At 37.9% G+C, this 19,792-nt stretch overlaps 1 protein-coding gene across 1 annotated transcript; it reads right to left on the bottom strand.

Moving 5' to 3' along the window:
- Window positions 1-495: 495 nt before the first annotated feature.
- On the bottom strand, window positions 496-16,201 carry si:ch1073-456m8.1 (uncharacterized). The gene is made up of 6 exons (XM_058373430.1): window positions 15,950-16,201; window positions 13,403-13,483; window positions 9,695-9,727; window positions 7,083-7,244; window positions 5,146-5,229; window positions 496-4,111 (listed from the first exon to the last, which is right to left on the bottom strand). Exons 1-6 carry the CDS (start codon window positions 16,043-16,045, stop codon window positions 3,626-3,628), a joined length of 942 nt encoding a protein of 313 aa, XP_058229413.1. The 5' UTR covers window positions 16,046-16,201; the 3' UTR covers window positions 496-3,625.
- Between the last annotated feature and the right edge of the window lie 3,591 nt (window positions 16,202-19,792).

Genomic DNA, 19,792 nt, shown 5'->3' with positions numbered 1-19,792 from the left:
GGAGCTTGCAGGAGCTACCTAACTTCTATCTAACTAGCTCATTTAAAAAGCCGGAGAGCTGTCATTAGGCTTATCATGTGAGCTTATATCACAGTGAAACCATAACTGTAGCCTCACGGCCAGTGTTCCTGTAATACTCTACGGAATCACCACGACCCTGATCAAGATAAATCGGTTACTGAAAGTCCCCCCAGGTCTGAATGCGTGTGAATATGAGTGTGCACGGTGCCGGTGATGGACCGACTCATACCCAGGGCTCCAGATATAGACTCTTACAGCCCTAATCAAGATAATAAAGTGATTACTGATGATGGGGAATGAATGAATAGGTGCAGCGTGTAACAAATACTGGATCTGACATGCAATGTATGTAACTTGCTAGCAAGCGATAAGAAAAATAAAAAAAACAAGTGTATTTACACCTAAAATGTTTACCTATAAGAACACTCCTATTCCATTTATAGCATTTTTCTACAAAGTGATATAATCCATGACTCAGGAAAAAAAAAATCTATTTATTGTGACAGAACATTGTAATATCAGCATCCTGATTAATAATGACCAGCATGGAACAATATGTGCAAGTAAAGACAGGAGGCACAGGATACACAAGGCAAACATGCTTATGAATTCAGTCATGTTTAATTCTGTATATGTATGGTTTACTTAAGAAATAGCTGCTGTAGAAGCTCAGTGGTTCTGGCTTTGTGCTAAAGTTATGAGTTCAAATCCAAGCACTGATGGTTTCAGTACATTTCCAATCCGAACAGGATTCTTACACCTTCAGAGAATCATTAGCTAATAATCTTCAATCGAAGAAACGGCTCTGATAGCGTGTCTCATACACCCTCTCTCCAAACACACTTATCAAAGAAAGTTTTGGACACGGCTAATTGTGCACTGATATTGTTCATTTTTACCAAGCATTTTTTTCAGAAAACATTATACATAGACCTTTACAGTTTACAAAAAGCAGGTAAAAACAGCACTTCATTATGGATACTGATTAACAGCTTCTTCCTGATTCTAACAAAGCCAAAAAAATACATGAAATATTTAATATGCAACATATTGTACTGTAATTATTCAAGCCGGTTGTGATTTGCATGAGCTTTTCTCAGTAGCTGTTGTCTATTCTGAGCATGCATCTTTCTTCATTAACAAGCTCTGACATAAAGCAGGAACTAACCAGCTACATGTCATGAAGTTGAGTGAAATCAATGATCCACTTTGTGTCAGGCTTCCAAAAAGGACTATTTTACAAAATAGAAGAACCTACGACAATACAGTCTGTAAGATAATGATGTCTGGTGATGTTTTAGGAAACGATTGATTCAGATGCCACTGACACGCTGAGAGATAAATTGACGTAAGCTAATGAAAGCATGCAAGCTTTTTCACGTGACATATCAGGGAATGGATCTTGCTTGGCTACTTTTAGATAACAGCATTCCGGAAATCTTTGTCTGTATCCACCCTGAACATACAAATTTAATTCTGGGATTGCATTAAGTACAGTCAGATAGTCACGGACAGCAGAATCAAGGAAGGAAAGTGAACCATGTGCATCACTCGAGTTGACGCGTTTACATTCTATAATATAAAAATGAACAATATTGTGATATTCAACACAACATTATTTATTTTTATTTATTTATTATTATCATTATTATTATTATTGTGAATTTAGAATAGTCATATAAAATAGAGTCAGCTCTCCTTTTCAGTGGAATTTGCCGGTAGACTTTCTCAGTAATCACGAGCTACAGCACTGCAAGTGATGATTGTTAAAGCCCTCTTTAGACAGAGGTTAAATAATAATGATGCAGGGATGTGAAATGTGAGACATATCTCAGAAAGTTACCCAAGATAAAGTCATTTAAAAATATTATTACAGTTTTGCATGAACTCCCTATGTGGTTTTCTTCTAGTTTTTCTTCCCACTTCCCATAAACACAATAGTAAGTGGATTGGCATTGATAAATTTGCCCCTAAGTGTGAGTGAATGTGTGTGTGCATGCTGTCCTGCAATGGACCGGTACCCGAACTAGAGAGTATTTCCACCTCACTCCCAGTGTTCCTGCACAAAATGATTAATGTTATAAACAAAAGTTTACTTCCTGCCTTGAAAATGTGTGTAAATTCAACACACAAGTATGCAACACAAAGGATTACTTTAAGTTTTCATTTTTGAGTGCAATATCCAAAACCTGTCATGAAGCTACTGTGCGGAATAGTCTCTGGATTCACCAGAACCCTGACCAGGGTCAAGAGTTTACTGAAGATGAATGAAGTCAAAAAACGTTACTACTTTCAACATTCCCATTTTTTGAGTTCAAGTAGTGCAAAATATCTACTTTTAATCTATCAGGTATGTATATAGCTAACCACAAGTTGATGTCAGCCAGCTGGTTAGACCATGGTTGAGATGATTATCACAGATCATCCTTTCCTTTTTTCAAACATCAGCTTTCCTGCAGTCGCTCACACTAGCCCTGCTCACAATGGGGTTTGGTTTGTGGGGCTGTATCTCCAAGTCACTCACATTTCTCACTCTCCTGAGATAAAGTTTGTCTAGGAAGGCAGTTAAGAAGGCAGTGTAAAGACAAAATAAGTCTTTTAACTGGTAGTACGCTAATGTTCCATTCTGCCAGCGGAATGGAAATCGACTTATGGGACATAGCATCAGTATAAAGAAATTTTTTTGCTGTGGCTGTAAGTCTGATATACAATGAGCCAGGACAATGTTGGCTCTGTTTTTCCCTCTGCTGTGATAACCTTACATAGAATTTTAATGGTTGAAGCTAACTTTTGGGTGAAAATGGGTTTGATACCACCATTTACTTTACTAACCAATTTGTTTTTCTATGAGTAAATTGCCCCAGTAGGCTAAAAACAGAAATACTTACTACAAAATTCTTAAAGCCCTGAGCATTTACTTTCATATGAGCCATTAACCACAACTGTGAGTCTGCCATGACAAAGAAATTCAATGCTGAACTTGGGCACAACCAAAATTAAATTTTTTTGCCTCTTAGACAATCTTAGACAAAATTGAAGGCAGCATCGGATTCCTCCAGCTCGTAAAACACTACATGATATATGTGTTCGCCAAATAAGGGTACCATGAACAACTGAAAAAAATTGCACAGAAATCTAGCTCGCATAACAATAATATAAAAAATGTGAAAGTAATTATTCTAATAAGAAGATTCATATTGGCACGTCTATTATCAACATAAAATCAGGTCATATTTGAAGGGGGGGGTTGGTTTTGCAGTCATAGCTTTTGATATGACTTTTCTCACAACTACAGTAATATAAACTCCAACTAAGTCGCTCCTCATTTGAATTCTTGAGAATGAGGTTCGAGTAATCTTTTATTTCTGGTATCCAGCCCAAAAAGCTCCAGTGATATATCAAGTTCTGCTAAACAAAAAACACATCCAGCCTTATACAGCAACATGTGGCAGCGTGTTTATGAATAATAATGCCTAAAGCTGCACTAAAAGATAGATTCATAAAACAGGGCTAATTGTAAAATGCCCTATAACCTTTTGGAAAAATGGCAGGAATTCACGCTAAAATCAGTCTCGATATCAGACGGATTCCACACTCCTGCACTTCAAGACAGAAGACAGGCATCTGGATCTCTTACATTTCTGGCCTCATTGCTGTTTTTCAGTTCACTCTCTCCATCTTCTGGCAACCCTGCGTCTGAAGAGCCATCAGGAGTTGAAGGTGAGAAATCTGATGGAGCGTCTTCGTAGCCACTGCTCTCGTCATAATCTTCGCCGTCATGAGATTTTCGGCTGCTTCCTTCTGAACCAACCGCGTGTGTATTTTTAACCTCCTCGTCTACCGTGGTTCCATCTGCAGCAGCCTGTCTGGATAGAATTGGCTCCAATCTTCTGTTCTTAAAAAGCAGATATGCCGTAGCAGCAAAGTTAGCGAAACTGTTTGTAGAGACTGTAGGTTGGGAGGGGGTGTCTTCTGATTTGATCTCATTAGATTCACATCCATCCACGTCATCAGCATCGGGATTATCTGTGATCACAGCAGCTTCTTTCTGCTCTTGTATTATACTTTCAGCTGGAACTGAAACTTTCTCCTGGTGACAGTGAAGAAAATTTAGGCTCAGAAAGAAATCTAACATATAGCAGTTGTATGCTAATGTTCGAGGCAGATTGTAACCCTAAACATGATATAGAATAGCAGTATTTCTACATTGGTCTGATAAATTACTGAAGGATAAGAGCTTGCTCATTCAGGTGAAAAAGCCTTAACCAAAGGCTCATGCCGTATTTCCATTGCTACTGTAGTGATCATAGCAGTGTAACGGTCTATTAACCGAGCATAAAAAATTTGCCATGTGGCAGGTCCATATGTAGCACACAAAACAGGAACTTGTGTAATCACTTCCTTTTTGTTTTAGCACCACATTATTTTTTTTATACAGCACTTTTACAATTACTGTTACTGATACTAGGCATTGTCTTAACACTGTTAAAGTGCTACGTTAAAGAGTGCTAATTATTGTTATTGGGAAGGTAAAAGCCTCTTGAAAATCTCAAGGCATGCAGTCTGAGACATAACGCAATAATTAGATGATCCTTTACCAGATCTATCTTTATAGGATAACAGGAAATTGCGTAACACTGTACATCATCATTTGATTATTAGCCTGAAGTGGGCTGTGAGCCTGACCGCAGTTCTGACTGCTGTTTCATTGACATCTTGCTTACCATTCATCTTAAACCTATTTATTCTGTAACCACTAAAATGTAATAAACACGTAATTATAGTGAAACTGAAGGCTTGCAAGTAAGGACTATATATTTGGACCAGTTGATATACCGATCAACTTTATTTACTTTTATTATTTAATTCTTTGCCTTTTATGCACCCCATTGCATATTGTCTATACCCAATGTTTATAACGCAATATGGAATATGTACTTCACTGTACTCATTTTCAGTGTCTGTCATTACAGCAACATCTTCTTAGATCCAGCTGAATTACATAACAGTGTGGATCTTCTTTAGTTAAATATAAACTCTAATTTTGTTCCCCCCTTGAGTGTTCTGTAAGCAGGCAGGCTTGCAGATGGATGTTTCTAATTTACTAGCATAGTCTGATCTCACCTCCTTTAACCGCTCCAACTCCTGCGTCAGTGATGCAACATCATTTTCCAACTTCCTTCTCTGCTCCCTCTCTCGCTCCAGCTCCTGCAGGCAGGAGGAAAATAAAGAATGAGATAATTAACGAGATGAAAATTGGAGACAGACAAATAGTGATAGATAAAAATTGTACATAGATGGGGAGTAAATGCACAATTTTACATTTTAACAATTACACTGGTGCATCATGGAATAGGTTAGCGCAAGGAGTGTCCACTTCATTTGTTCTTTTAAATATAGCTTTAAATATAGCTTTCTATGCCTGTGGAAAAAAGAGGAACTCTTGTGGAGCGGTGAAAGGTTTTTAGGGAACAATTAACCTTTTAGAAAGGTTGGAATAAGTTTATAAGGCAACAGAGAGATGCCACACATCTTTAGTGTAAATGGGAACGTGCTGCTGTCTAGCAGACCTTAAGTAAAGTTACGATTCTAGGATTTGGGTAAAGCAGTTGTTAAAGAGCACAGCATTCACAGAACTGCTTCCACCTAATGCCTATGTACCAGGGTCTCCTGCATTCAGTGTTTCCTGGATGACTAAGACCCAGCGCTCGACTTTGTTCCAAGAATGTAAATTCAGGCACCGGGATGCCAAATCTCACCATTCTTTGAGACAGTAGATCAGCTCAGGGAGGAAGATGCCAGTGTGTTCAAGCCAAACCAATAGTGAACACCAATATACACTCACATTAAAAAGAACACCTGTACACCTGATCATCTATGCAGCTTTTAGCTAATCAGCTAATCATGTGGCAGAAGCACAATACATTTAATCATGTAAATACAAGAGCTTGATTTAATGTTCACATCAACAAAAAAAAAATGTGACTCGCATTGTTTGAGTATTTCAGATACTGTTGAAATCCTTGGATTTTCACATACAACAATCTCTAGAGTTTAAGAAGTCTAACTGAAATAATCACTACTTTACAGCCGTAGTGAGCAGAAAGGCATCTCAGCATGCACAGCACATTAAACCTTGAGGTGGATGGTCTACAACAGCAGAAGTCCTCATCAGTCCTCTCAGCCAAAAACAAGAATCTGAGGCTATCATGGGCACAGACTCACTCAAACTCGCTATATCCTTCCTGGCACCTTGAACCAATCTGGTCGTTTTCTACTAACGCAGTTCCAATGAGCTGTAACTCACTCAATGTTTTTTGTTTTTCACACCATTTTGTGTTAAATCCAGAGACTGTTGTGTCACAGGGACTCAGCACTTTCTGAAATACTCAAACCAACCCATCTAATACCAACACCCATGCCACCATCAAAGTCACAAGAATCACAAATATTTCTTTATTCTGAAGTTTGATGTGAGAGTTACCTAAAGCCTTTGACCTGTATTTGCATGACGTTTGTATTGTGCTGCTGTTACATGATTGGCTAGGCTTTGGGTTAGATAAGTACATGAAGTGTATAGGTATGTTCTATGTATGCTGCCTTACTGACGTGTAATTTTTCTAAAGAAATAATTGTCTAGGATGTTGTCTATGAGAGAGAACACAACTTGGCAAGAATGAGAAGTCAGGGCCACATGACATGGGTGTTCTGTTTCTTGCATTGACTTAAGTTTTTGCTGTGTTGATACAAGTAGTGAAAAGAACCAGCTGTAAAATAAATAGTAAAGTGCATCAATGTGTCTCTCTAGGACAAAGTTTAGTCTCCCTAAAGCCTCCATATTCCCACCCCCAAGCCAAAAGCAATAATAATAATAATAATAATAATAATAATAACCATGTTGTTCTTATAATAGTGTTTTTTCCTTGTGTTTTGCTTGGAAAATCCTGGCATGTGTGACGTACATGCAACAGAAGATACCCAGGTGATTCTTACTGCCCCTGGTGTGAAACTGAACCAGGCGTCATAGTTGTTCAGTAAGACAAACATGTTGGTGTATGTACCATGCTGAATTGATGAGCCTCCCTCTTGGATTCAGTGAGCATCTCCTCAGCTCCCTCCAGGGCATCCTGGAGACACTCTACCTGGAAAAGCAACACCTCCTGACGCAGTTCGATGCTCTGTAGCTCTGCTAAACACATCTCGTAGTTCTGCTGTAGCTCCATCTGCAGAAAATAAATTAGCTACCACTTGCTGTTTGATACGATGGCATGTTAGATGTCCTAAGTTGATATAATATACAGTATAATATGGTTTATCAGGTATCAGAGTCAAATACCTCCCAGAAATTTGTATTTGGGTTTATTGCCCATTTATCAGCTTCATAGGCTATTTCATGGTAGATATAAATATTCATAAATATTCAACCAATATAATACAATATAATAGGTACAATGTAATAAATAAAAACTTTTATAAAGTTGCCCGTAACCCAAAAAAATAACACTTCTTCAGGATTCTTCAGATGTACATTCAAATTACAGTCTGTCCATAAATATTTGAACATGGTGCACTTTTCATATTTTTGCCTATATACACCATCACAATGATTCGAATCAAAGCAAACAAAATGAGCGTAGACATTTAGCTTTAATTCAAAAGGGTTTGAAAAATATTGCATTAACTGCTAAGGAATTATAGCAAATTTTTTCCCCATAGTCTCTCCAATATCACAGGCTCAGAAGTAATTGGACAAACTATTTTTTTAAATAATAATTGTAAGCAAGTCCAGAATCCATGCACATCACCAAATGCTGAGTATTCTCCCTGAGGTCTTTCTCCTGTTTGTAGGTTTTCTGCCTTGCTCAAATTTGTTGAGGTCAGGTGACTTTGCCTTAATAAGCTGTTGGATTACTTTCACAGTATGTTGGGAATCTAAGAGAAATGTATAACTTGCTATTTCCATCAGCAGTCACATCATCAACAAACATTAGTGACCCAGTTCCATTGGCAGTCACACAAGCCCATTCCATAACTCTGCCTCCACCATGTTTGACAAATGATGTGGTCTGCTTTGAATCATCAGCCCTTCCTTCACCATACCCTTCTCTTCCCATCATTCTGGTACAACATTGCTTCGTTTCAAACCCATTGTGGTGTACAGAGGCAAAATAATTAAAAAAAAATTAGATGCCAAAAAAAAATAATACCGGCATCACTGTCCAAATAATTATGAACCTGACCATATGTAATTCTCTGTAAAATCTTTAAATCTTCCAAAAATCTGGGCACTGCATCGCATTCTTCAAAAGCCCATCTGGGTCACTGGAGCAAGCAGACAATACATAATGTATGTAATAGATCTGATTATTAATCAGATGTTACATTTATTATTGGTGCATAATTGATGCATTATTAAATGAATTCTTATTAGACTATACCTTTACCATTCTAGCTTTCTAGAAAACTTGATTCTCCCTTGCTCCTGGTTTGAAGCACACAATACAATAGGTGCCATTATGTTGGCTTAGTTACTAATAAACCTAGCTACTCAATTAGAGCACATTAGTACTTAGTAGATTATACTTGGCTGGCTACTCAATGCCAGACATTACCTGTGAGGTAATGTTAGCCTTGACCATCATGAGCTACTTGGCTCTGATTGACTGGCACTGATCTGTCCTGTTATATATATGTATATATACATATATATTGCCTGGTCACTCAGGACAAGTGGATTTAAATGTAGCTGCCCGGTAGAGACATAAATGTATAGTAAGTATAGTGTAAAGTTAGATAATAGTTAATAGCTTTACATTTGTCTACCAATCTGAAAGAAGGAAAATGACCTTCACAAAGCAAAAAAATGCACATATATTTATATGCATGTAACATGTTCTAGTTCATGGTGAAGTAACATACTACTAGTGCGTGCTACTCACCATATCCTGCACTACAAGACTCCTCACATCACTATGCATGTCCTTTCCCCTTCAGTGAACTGGCTTTTTATTTATGTTAGCTCGTTTACTTCCCAAATAGTTAATCATTGTGTGGTATTATTATAATCAGAATTTTTTAAATAGACATAATGTCAGTCTGCTAGTATTGATGTCATATGAACATATTCCTAATGTCCAATTGTCGATCAAATTGAACTTAAGCTTCCCCATTGTTGTCTCTGGAAATTCCAGACATTCGTACACTACCAGTTGCTTGTGGTTTTCTAAACGAGCCTGACTAATCACAAGCCCAGCAGAGAGACATGTCAGTTTAATTTTCATGAGTAAGAGAAATACAAGAGGTGCAAACCAAGTGCTAGATCAGAGTGCAGATGTTTCAGCTCTTTCAGTCACACTATGAACTGGTACTTTTTTATCCACCTCCAGTAGTTTCTGTTTATCTTTTCAAAACACATTTGATAGATGTTTACTTATCCTGTGTAACAGCATTTCTCTAGTACTGTATACTTTGTATGCTACAGTCTGTATATTATTATAAAAGGTACTGTCATACATGGAAACTTTTCCATCATCATTGCATTTACGGCAGTTTATACTGAAAGCTTTAATGAATTATTCTTAATGATACTTAATGAATTATTCAGGTTAAGTGGAAGTGCATATATAAATATGAAAATGAAAATAAACAGAAATAGAAATTGAAATAGAAATACCATGGAGGTGTTCTCTGCAGGCTCGTCTTCACTCTGATGCAAAACAAAACAAGGAAAAAATAAAATAAAAATGTAATAAAGTTGCAAATGGTCATACCATCATTGATTTTATTACATTTTTTTAAAAACATATTTTACATAATTATGTAATTATATCCCATGACAATTAAGCTCAGTCTATTATGTCATTCCCCTCTGCAACCATTCTGAAGTGAGTAAGCTTACTCAGGGGATTTTAAACACTCATGCAAACACTCATGGTAGGTTTCTGGTGTCATTCCTAACTGAAATGTTGAAAAAAAGAATGATTTCAAAGACTAAACATTAAGTAAACAACATCATTTAATAGAGTAGCCGATAGACACTTTGCTCTAAAGATGCACTTTGGTGAATCAGGGATTACATTTTTTCTACAGTGGTGGTTAATGGCTCATATGAATGTAGACACTCCCTGGTGGTCCAGCGGCAGGATCCTGTGCTTTCACCACAACAGCCTGGGCAGAGAACTAACCCAGCCACTGAGGGGTTAACTCTCAGTGCTGGTCCAAAGGCCGCATAAAATGGGAGGGCTGTGTCAGAAAGGGCATCCAGCATAAAACCTGTGCCAAAATCAAATATGCAGATCTGCTGCAACGACCCTGAACATGGAGCAGCCGAAGGACAACAACATGAAAGATCAGGGCTTTAAGAATTTTTAGTGTTACATAAGATTTATTGTTTTTACCGACCCTACTAGGGGCAAAATATTCAAGTAAAAGACTAAACAAAACCCAAAATGGTGAGGGTTTTTTTTTTTACACAAACTTTTTCAAACTAAATGTTGATAGCAAACCCGTTTCTGCTCTCTGAGATGCCTCAAGTGTTTGTTTATAAGTATCTAAAATTTGAAGGCGTTATCTTCAACCACTAAAATTCTGTATAAGGTTATCCAACCATCTCTCACTGAAAGCCTGACTCATTTCATATCAGACTTCTTGTACTTTGTTTATACGGATTAAAAATGTTTACCACTGATAAAAAGGGTCAGGTCACACTCAAGAGCAAACTGTTGTTAATGCATCCAGCTGTTTCCTGTTTCATATTGTCCACTTTTAATGTAGGTTATAATCTGCCATCAGATAATGCCATTACCACAATACAATCAATATTTTAAAATAATAACTGATCTTACTTAACATGTACAGCAGGCACATAATACAGTGAAAGTAGTCCACTATTTTTTAATTTTCTGACCTGTGATTTTATGCATTGAACTGCTGCTACCTAATTGGCTTTTTGGATAACTGCATGAATGAACAAATGTTTGGGTGTTTTTAGCCAATAAATAATAATGCATTTACTGTACCACTGTACTTTACACAATATTAATACCATTTCATTCATGCAAAATTCTTAGCTGACAGACAAAAATCTATTTCATTCAGCAAATTTTTCCAAATCACCGGTTTTTCCCACCCTGGCATCAGCAACTATGTGACAATAAAATACCAAATAGCTGTTCTTTTAAATCCCTAAGGAGCCCTTCACAGTTCACTCACTGTAGGATGCAGTGAGATGTATCTGAGAGAACAGGGCATAGCCATGATCACTTCAGAACAGACCATATCATGTATTAGGAATAAGATAGTAATAAATGATTATTGAACAATCAATTAGTAAAGACGTGTGTGCCTTATTGTGGACACACTTCTACAATATTTCTGCCCTGCGCTTTCAGTGTTTCTAAATAAATGCTGCAGTGTTGATATTATATCTTATGCAATAGTTTTCCCTGGCCTAGAAGCAGTAGGCATTTTTTTGCAATGTTGTAAAAAAAAAAAGGCAAGAGCCAAGTGAGAAACGCAGCCCACTTCCCAGTGTGCACCAAATTGGCTCAAGTTTGGAACACTGGACTTGAGCCACAGCGCTTCAGGCACAGCTCTAAATTGGACAAGAAGAATGTGGTGTACACAGAAATACACAGAGGCCATTTTGAGTGCTGTGTCTAAACCGATTTGAAAGAGACTCAAAATAAAATAGAATCGGCATATATCAGGCATTCAGAACAGTTTGTTCGGTGATGGTGGATGATGGATGTGGGCATATCTAATGTGACCAGATTGCCTGGACACAATGTCGGCAAACAGCCAAAAATGATGAAAAATCTGATTCTAATTCAAAACTAGGATTTTCTGCATATGTTCTAACATACATTCAGATCTCTGCTTTATAAACTTGCCTAGGCTTTATTTAAAGCTCACGTTTAGTAAGGACCCAGTTTAGCATTTGAAGCTGAAAAATGTTCAGCCTTCCTGGCAGTCTTCCTGCTTCTAGCTTGAATGTGTTAAGTTACCTTTTAGATTGTTATGTATCATAGCAATATGAACATAAGCCTCATCAATTCTGCTTCTAATCAATCAATTCTGCATTTCATACTTAAAATAGTTAACCCTGGGTCATTCTTATCCCCAGGTAAATGCAATCCAGGGTTAATTTGTTTCACACCGGGTATTCATAATCTGACATTCCATATCTTATGTCTTGCACTTTCACATCACTGAGGAAAAATAAGGACAGGCCTGCCATTCTGCACCCAAACAGGAAATTGGTATTCATAGCTTTGCAATCTTTTTCATTATTTTAAAGTTTGACAAGCATTGTTGATATTCAACTCCTGCTCATTTTTTAGTGTCATGTATTTCCCCAGGTACGAACAGGCCTTTCTGTGTGGAGTTTGCATGTTCTCCCCGTGCCTGTGTGGGTTTACTCCGGGTACTCCGGTTTCCTCCCACAGTCCAAAAACATGTACATTAGGTTGATTGGTCATTCTAAATTGCCCATAGGAGTGAGTGTGAGTGTGTGTGGTTGTCTGTCTATATGTGGCCTTGTGATGGACTGGCGACCTGTCCAGGGTGTACCCAATGTGTGCTGGGATAGGCTCCAGCAGACCCCCGTGACCCTAATTAGGAATAAAGTGGATATAGACAATGAATGAATGAATGTATTTCCCCCTCACTACAGTATGCATGTTCAACATTTACCACCTGACACTACCGAGATGTTTTTGTTAAGTGTTTAACTGTTGTCCTGTTTTTCACATGATATGGGGTATGCGCTGTTCAATTTCTAGGTGTCTATTGCTAAGTATCTAGTTGTAACAATCTAACAGTGTATCTTTACACATTTCTTGCATAGTTTCACACTTTCACAGTACAGGGTTAACAGTGCTACTAACCCTGTTTGAGAGCAGAGTTTCATAATCCTGAGTAAAAAGTGGTATTAACCCTGCTTCTATATTACAAGCTTAAAACGTTCCTTTACCCGGGGATAAAAGCAGGGTTTAGAACAATGATAACATCAGCAAAGCAGAAAATAATGCTAACACTATACAGATGACAGCAAACAAGTTTTACATTTTTAAATGACTGCATAAAATATGTGAATATTACAATGGAAAGAAAGACAATGAATTAATGAATGGTCATTTCAGCATTGATCTAAAAGTTCAAAATTTGACTATGTGAGAGGTTTTCCCAGGAATCCATTCTGTTTGTTGTTATGACAAATACTGTTGAAACAAGCCCATTATTGCACAAGAGCAGCCAAACCTAATGACTCACACTGAAAATGTCACAGGAATTAGACCTGATTTCTGAATATCAGGCATTAAATGTGGTCATTTAGCCATAACCGAACTATAAACACTGACTTTTGGATATTTTATTTTACCTGACTTCCTCTTGTCTCTCCCCTCCTGAGAGATCCATATCTGCTGTCTCTGCGAGATAAGCGCTTGGGTGACTCTTCAGCCTGGCACACAACCAACCAACACAGAAATATACATGAGAGTCATCGAAATAGTAAGACAGTATACAGTGGAACCCCGGCATACGAATTTAATTTGTTCTGGAGACGAGTTCTTAAGGCGAAAATTTGTAAATGCAGAGAATCCGTTCCAGCCACCCAAAAATAATACCAATTTACGTGGGTCAAGGGTCCTCACAGGAAGTTGTGCCACCCACCTTAGGCTAGAACACAGCACCCACGCCACCAATCTGTCAACCAAAAAACACGCGGAAAATCACGTAGCTTTTGAATGCATCCCCGAAGGCAACATTAGTGTCCGGGGTTGACTCTTTCGAAACAGCTTTTGCTGACTAAAAAAAATCTTAAAATTCATAAACTCGCTTTGCTTGGCTTTCCACTGACGTAAACGAGTTTTGAACGGCTCCCAGATGTACATGCAACTTAGCGTTCGGTTTGGTTTGGCTCATTCGTATGTCCAAAATGCTTTGTATGGTGATGCAAATTGCTTGCAAAATTTCAATACTTAAGACGAATATTCGTAAGGGAGGGCATTCGTATACCCAGGTTCCACTGTACTACATTAGACTGTCAGGAGATTCAGATCACTTACAACCAAAATCTGATGACAAAGAAAGAGCTTCTTTCCCATGGAGCACATTTCATTACTTAGCAGGTATTCCATAACTGCTAGGTTTTAGTGTTTACAAATTCTTAAACATACAAAATGTATAATATACACCCCAATCATGGAAAGACCAAACTGAGGGGAAAGAAACATTGCTTAACACATTTAGATATAAATAGTAGGAAATGAAAGTCATCTAATATTCATCTTTTGATCTCAATCCCAAATGTCTTCAGTGTATAGCAAGAGAATTGACCTTACTGTTCCAATACTTATGGACAGGATTTTAGTATTTTAGTTCCTTTACATACAACCTACAGCACCTAAATGGTTGTTTGCCCACCAGCCTCTTTTTTTACTCTCTGCAGTTAAACACTGCATCATGTGGACATTTGACCATAATCCCCAGAAATTCCTGATTTAGTCCCCTTTTTTCTGATATAATAGCCACCACAGTGCCATTAGTGAGGTCAGGTGCTGATGTAGGGTGAGAAGGTCTGGGGCGTAGTCAGTGTTCTAGTTTATTCCAAAGGTGGGGTTGAGGTCAGGCTCCGTGCAGGACGCCTGAGGTTTTCAACTCCAACCTTGGCAAACCATGACTTCACGGACCTTGCTTTGTGTACAGGGGCAATGCCATGCTGGAACGTTTTTGCACTCAGTTCAAGTGAAGAGAAATTGTACATCCTGCACAACTGCATGCTTCAAACTTTGTGGCATGACTTACTTATGGGTTTTATGGTCTTAAAGTTTTTGTTAAGTTGTCTTTATTTGTCACATACATTACAGCGCAGTGAAATTCTTTCTTCACATTGGGGTTGGGGTCAGAGCGCAAGGTCAGCTATGATGCAGCACCCCTAGAGCAGGGTGGGTTGGGGGCCTTGCTCAAGGGCCCAAAAGTGGCAGCTTGACGGTCAACGACCCAGAGCCTTAACCACGCCCCACCGCCCCACTTTCGGCCAGTGTATTGTACTGTTATCATGTCTTTTTTTTTTTTGTATGTAGTTCACGTTTGAAGTACACTTTAGTATTGCATCTGCACTGTCACTGTTTTGTACTCCTGTGTGTTTAATATCCATTGAACAATGAAAAAGCTTTTTCATATGATATTTCCAAATAACAAATAGAGCATTAATTCGATGTATGTTCAGTACTGTATAAAAAATGTAAATGAGTAAAACCCTTCATGCATCAGGTTTGATTAAAGCCTGTGAGAGCTGAAGAGCCCCTCTGATGTGCTAATGAGATACTGACGTCATGACGTCATCGAGCGTCACCTAGAAACGCTTAAACAGACCTGAGTAACTTTGTTAATCTTCCTGGAAAAACACTTGGCAAACTATTCATGCTGAGTTTATTCTATTCCTGTAAGAATGGGAAATGACGATGTTTATAGGAATGAAATCTCCCATAGAGCGATCTTTGTTGGAAATACGACCAAAACACGGACCTTACAGTACTCAGTATACAGTACTCAGTATACAGTACTCAGTATACAGTACTCAGTCTGGGCGTATTGTGTTGTAGTACTTATGCTTAACACATTGGGAACGGAGAATCATCATCCATTAGTTTATTAAGTAAATAAAAGAAACTAGGCATCTTTGGAGACGTTTTTTTTTAATCTTATTTTATTAAACGATATTATATTGTTTTTTGCTTTGTTTTTTGGACAAAAGATCCTGCTTCGCGAGAATCAACAATCACATCGCCAGACAAAAAAAGATCAGCTAAACATCATTCACTTCAACCTTTTGAGAAATGATCAAATGATCTTTTAGGACTCGATCAGTCTTAAATCTTAGACTTATACGTAAAGCAATTGAGTCTATTTCTAAACAGCTCACCTCTATTATGTGCCGAAGAGACTCCTCCTCGCTCATCGCGCGCGAGACGATCCGTTTTCTCGGCGAGGCGGATTTCTCCACTGGGTCCGAATGCATCCTGAAAACAAAACCAACAACTTACACCACGCTTGTGTGAGATAGTCCACAGATATGGACAGTCGAAAAAACTGATTGTCCGCAGCTTTCGTGGGTGTTTGACAGCGGGGAAGTGGCTTTAGACTAAACTCCAGTTATAGGAGGGGCTCGAGCGACCATAGTGAGGGGCGCGTCTCAATTCAACCGATCATTCCCATCCCTTCGCCCTTCTCCCTTTGCTGAAGCTGTTCAGTTTATTAGATCTAGATCTGACCAATCACGGGTGTTCAGTCGCTTATATGATGTTTAAAGATATTCATACTGCACACTATTAGCAGTGTTTGGGCTAAAACCCGGTTTTAGAATTAGTTTCAATAGAGTTTTAGGATTACAATGTCAAACTGCATGAGATGATCCCAATAATTCAATTCAATTAGTTTCCAAAAACTTGATTTATCCCCAAGGGGCAATTTAAGGTACGTAGAGTAGTTAAAAAGGTGCAAAGATCAAAAATAAAATAACATAAATAAAATACAATTGTTGTAATGATGATAAATGGAATAAGTCGGTTAGTGCAAAAAAAGGTTTGAGTTAACATCTGGATAAATTATTTGTAAAGTAAACATTTGTATAAAATGTAAAAGATCTGTTAATAAATAGAAACGTCTAAACTGTGAAAGTAGGTACTGCTTAGTAGCTGGAACAAAAGAAGAGGAAGAAAGAAGAAAGAGAAGAAAGAAGATATTAATTACTACTGGTTGCCATAGTAACGTCTACACTATTTTGCCAAACGTTTTGCGACACCCCTCCAAATCATCGAATTCAGGTGTTGTTTTTCAGGGGTTGGGCTCGGCCCCTTAGTTCCAGTGAAAGGAACACTTAATGCTTCAGCTTCATACCAAGACATTTTAGGCAATTTCATGCTCCCAACTTTGTGGGAACAGTTTGGGAATGACCCCTTCCTGTTCCAACATGACTGCACACCAGTGCCCAAAGCAAGGTCCATAAAGACATGGATGAGCGAGTTTGGTGTGGAGGAACTTGACTGGCCTGCACAGAGTCCTGACCTCAACCTGATAGAACACCTTTGGGATGAATTAGAGCAGAGACTGCAAGCCAGACCTTCTCGTCCAACATCAGTGCCTGACCTCACAAATGCACTACAGTATCACACGGGAGATGTAAATTCACTAGTTTTTGCTCTTTGTCATGTGATCAGGAGCTTTACTCCCATTGGTAGTCACTGCACCAATTCACACGATATTTACATAAAAGTGAACTTTGTCATGTCATTGGACACACCCTTATCTAGTCTGTTGCTCATGTTGGCAAAAGTGTCCAGCGGGCTTCAGTCATTTTTTTGTTGCTGTGATTCAGTCTGTGTGAGCTTTATGATTAGGGTTAGAGCTGGTCTGTGATGTCCCAAATACTTGACCATGTCCCAGCAGGCTGTAAACCAGCCGCAAGGTGATATATATGTTGAGATATTGAGAGCGCCATGACTATATGCCAGAGAAAGCTCAAATTTCATATGCAGATATACAAGCAACATAAAACATAAAGTATTCAGTTAACATCATTAATAAGCATGATCTGGTCTTGAAAGCCAGCTAACATAAACACACACAGTCTTCAAATTGAGTCTGAAGCATCACTCAATCACTTTTAGTAACTGCTTTCTCCTGAGTCATAGTGGCTCTTCTACACCCAAGAACACAATGCAATTCCAGTCCATAACAGGGCACCATGCACATACACATTCACAGATTCATTCAAACCTACTAGCCAAATGGCATGTTTTTCAAAGGTGGGAGGAAACTGGACAACCCAGAGGAAACCCTGGCAGTCATGGGGAGAACATGCACACACTTCAGACTGACAGTAGCCCAAGCTCAGGAACGAACTGGAGCCAAGGAGCCAAGAGGTAATAAGTATATTTTCCATCCACTAGAACTTTTAATGTATTTTTCACCTGTCATAAATAAGTCTGCTCTCCTGTTGGTGGCCTTTATTCGAGTGTTGTAGCAACGATTTATTTAACCAAATAGCCAGTTGTGCTTGGATAAAATTACGCTGCAAAACTTTGAATTTATTCATGGGCTAATCCATCAGTCCACACTTAATAATGTGACATAATAGTTTATTATACTGTAATAACACCACAAATCAGTAAAAGCAGCTAATACAGCTACAAGAGTACAGTAGTCACCAATGCACACTATATTTTTAAGGGTATACCATTAACAACCTTATTACAATAACATTATAACCTTAAAATTACTGCCAAGTCTATAAAATGTACTTTTCTGATACTTCTTGTACTGGAATGAGTGCATGGCAATTTTTGCAATCAGAAAGACATGAGTGCTAACAGTGTTGAGCATTGTGGGGTATTAGCCTACTTAGCTAGATTTAGAAACTCATACATGTGGTTGAGTTCTAGTGGACTGAGGGCTAATAAAAATTTACCAGCAGACAAACATCAGAGCTATGCTGGTGGGTGGAGACATCTGGAAGGTTTTCAGCTGCAATTAAGATTTTTTTGTGCCTGATTAACACACAATACTCCCTTTACTATAACTCATTTATGTCTTGAGCAATAATCACTACTTCAGAGTCAGAATCAGAATCAGGTTTTGAACAAACAAGGAATCTGTTGGTGATCCTGTGGCCCTGCAATGGACTGGTGACCTGTCCAGGGTGTACCCCTGCCTTTCGTCCAATGTGTGCTGGGATAGGCTCCAGCAGATCCCTGTGACCCTAATTAGGAATAAAGCGGGTATAGACAATGGATGGATGGACGGATGGATGTTGGTGATCCTTAAATGTATAGACATAATTAACGACACTATACATTTAGTTTACAGACAGAACTATACAGATTAAACAAAGACCACACTACAAGATGTGTGAGTAATGCAAGCAGCAATAGTGTGTGTCAAATATGTGTGTAAAAGTGATGAGTGACTGTTCTTACAGATATGAAGCGTACTCATATACTTAAATCTGCTCTTACAAGAACTCATACTCCTCTACTCTGTGCACTTTGCTTCTCTAGCAAAATCTTGCATGTTAGGACTCCTTTGTCCTCTGCTTGATATATTGCTTGGCTTGTACTTCCTCATTTGTAAGTTGCTTTGGATGAAAGCATCTGCTAAATGAATAAATGTAAATATATATGTAAATGATCTTTGGGAAGCATATAGGTGGTCAGTGGGGCAGACAGGGATTTCAGTGAGTGAGCCTGTCAGTGCACATGGCAATGTGGTGAGAGCTCTTTACACATTTTCTTTACAACACATAAAAACCGAAGGATGTCAAGTGAAATGAATCATAAATCACACCCATTAACGTTAAGTATTTTATTCATTTTATGCAATAAAATGCTGTATTCAAATTCAAATTCAAATTCAAATTCAAATTCAAATTCAAATTCAAATTCAAATTTTATTTGTCACATACATAATCGTACACAGTATGATATGCAGTGAAACGCTTACACGACTGTTTTGACCCTTGAAAAAGGAAAAGCAAAAGGAATAAGGACAGAACAAAAGACAAGGATAAAATATAAAAATACGAAATACAAAATATAAAATATAAGAATACGAATTATACTAAAAATACGAAATACAAAATATAAAAACAAGTTCACAGTAAGTAAAAAAATAAAATAGAATAAAAATAAAAAAATATAATAAATATAAATAAAGTAAGGTATGGTATATATGTATATAGAATATGTATATAAAATAGAATATGTATATA

This window comes from Hemibagrus wyckioides, linkage group LG21 (genome assembly GCF_019097595.1).
Source record: "Hemibagrus wyckioides isolate EC202008001 linkage group LG21, SWU_Hwy_1.0, whole genome shotgun sequence".
In the NCBI taxonomy this organism is placed as follows: domain Eukaryota; kingdom Metazoa; phylum Chordata; class Actinopteri; order Siluriformes; family Bagridae; genus Hemibagrus; species Hemibagrus wyckioides.
The sequence above is the reverse complement of the archived record's forward strand: the minus strand, read 5'-3'. Positions and strand labels throughout refer to the sequence as shown.

What these genes read in the sequence shown, in the direction of transcription:
- si:ch1073-456m8.1 (XM_058373430.1), bottom strand. Translation starts at nt 16,045, where the DNA reads ATGCATTCGGACCCAGTGGAGAAATCCGCCTCGCCGAGAAAACGGATC. An exon ending in GAGAGACAAGAGGAAGTCAG is followed by an intron (nt 9,728 to 13,402) that starts GTAAAATAAAAT and finishes GTTTTGCATCAG; the next exon opens with AGTGAAGACGAGCCTGCAGA. An exon ending in CTGCAGAGAACACCTCCATG is followed by an intron (nt 7,245 to 9,694) that starts GTATTTCTATTT and finishes TATTTTCTGCAG; the next exon opens with ATGGAGCTACAGCAGAACTA.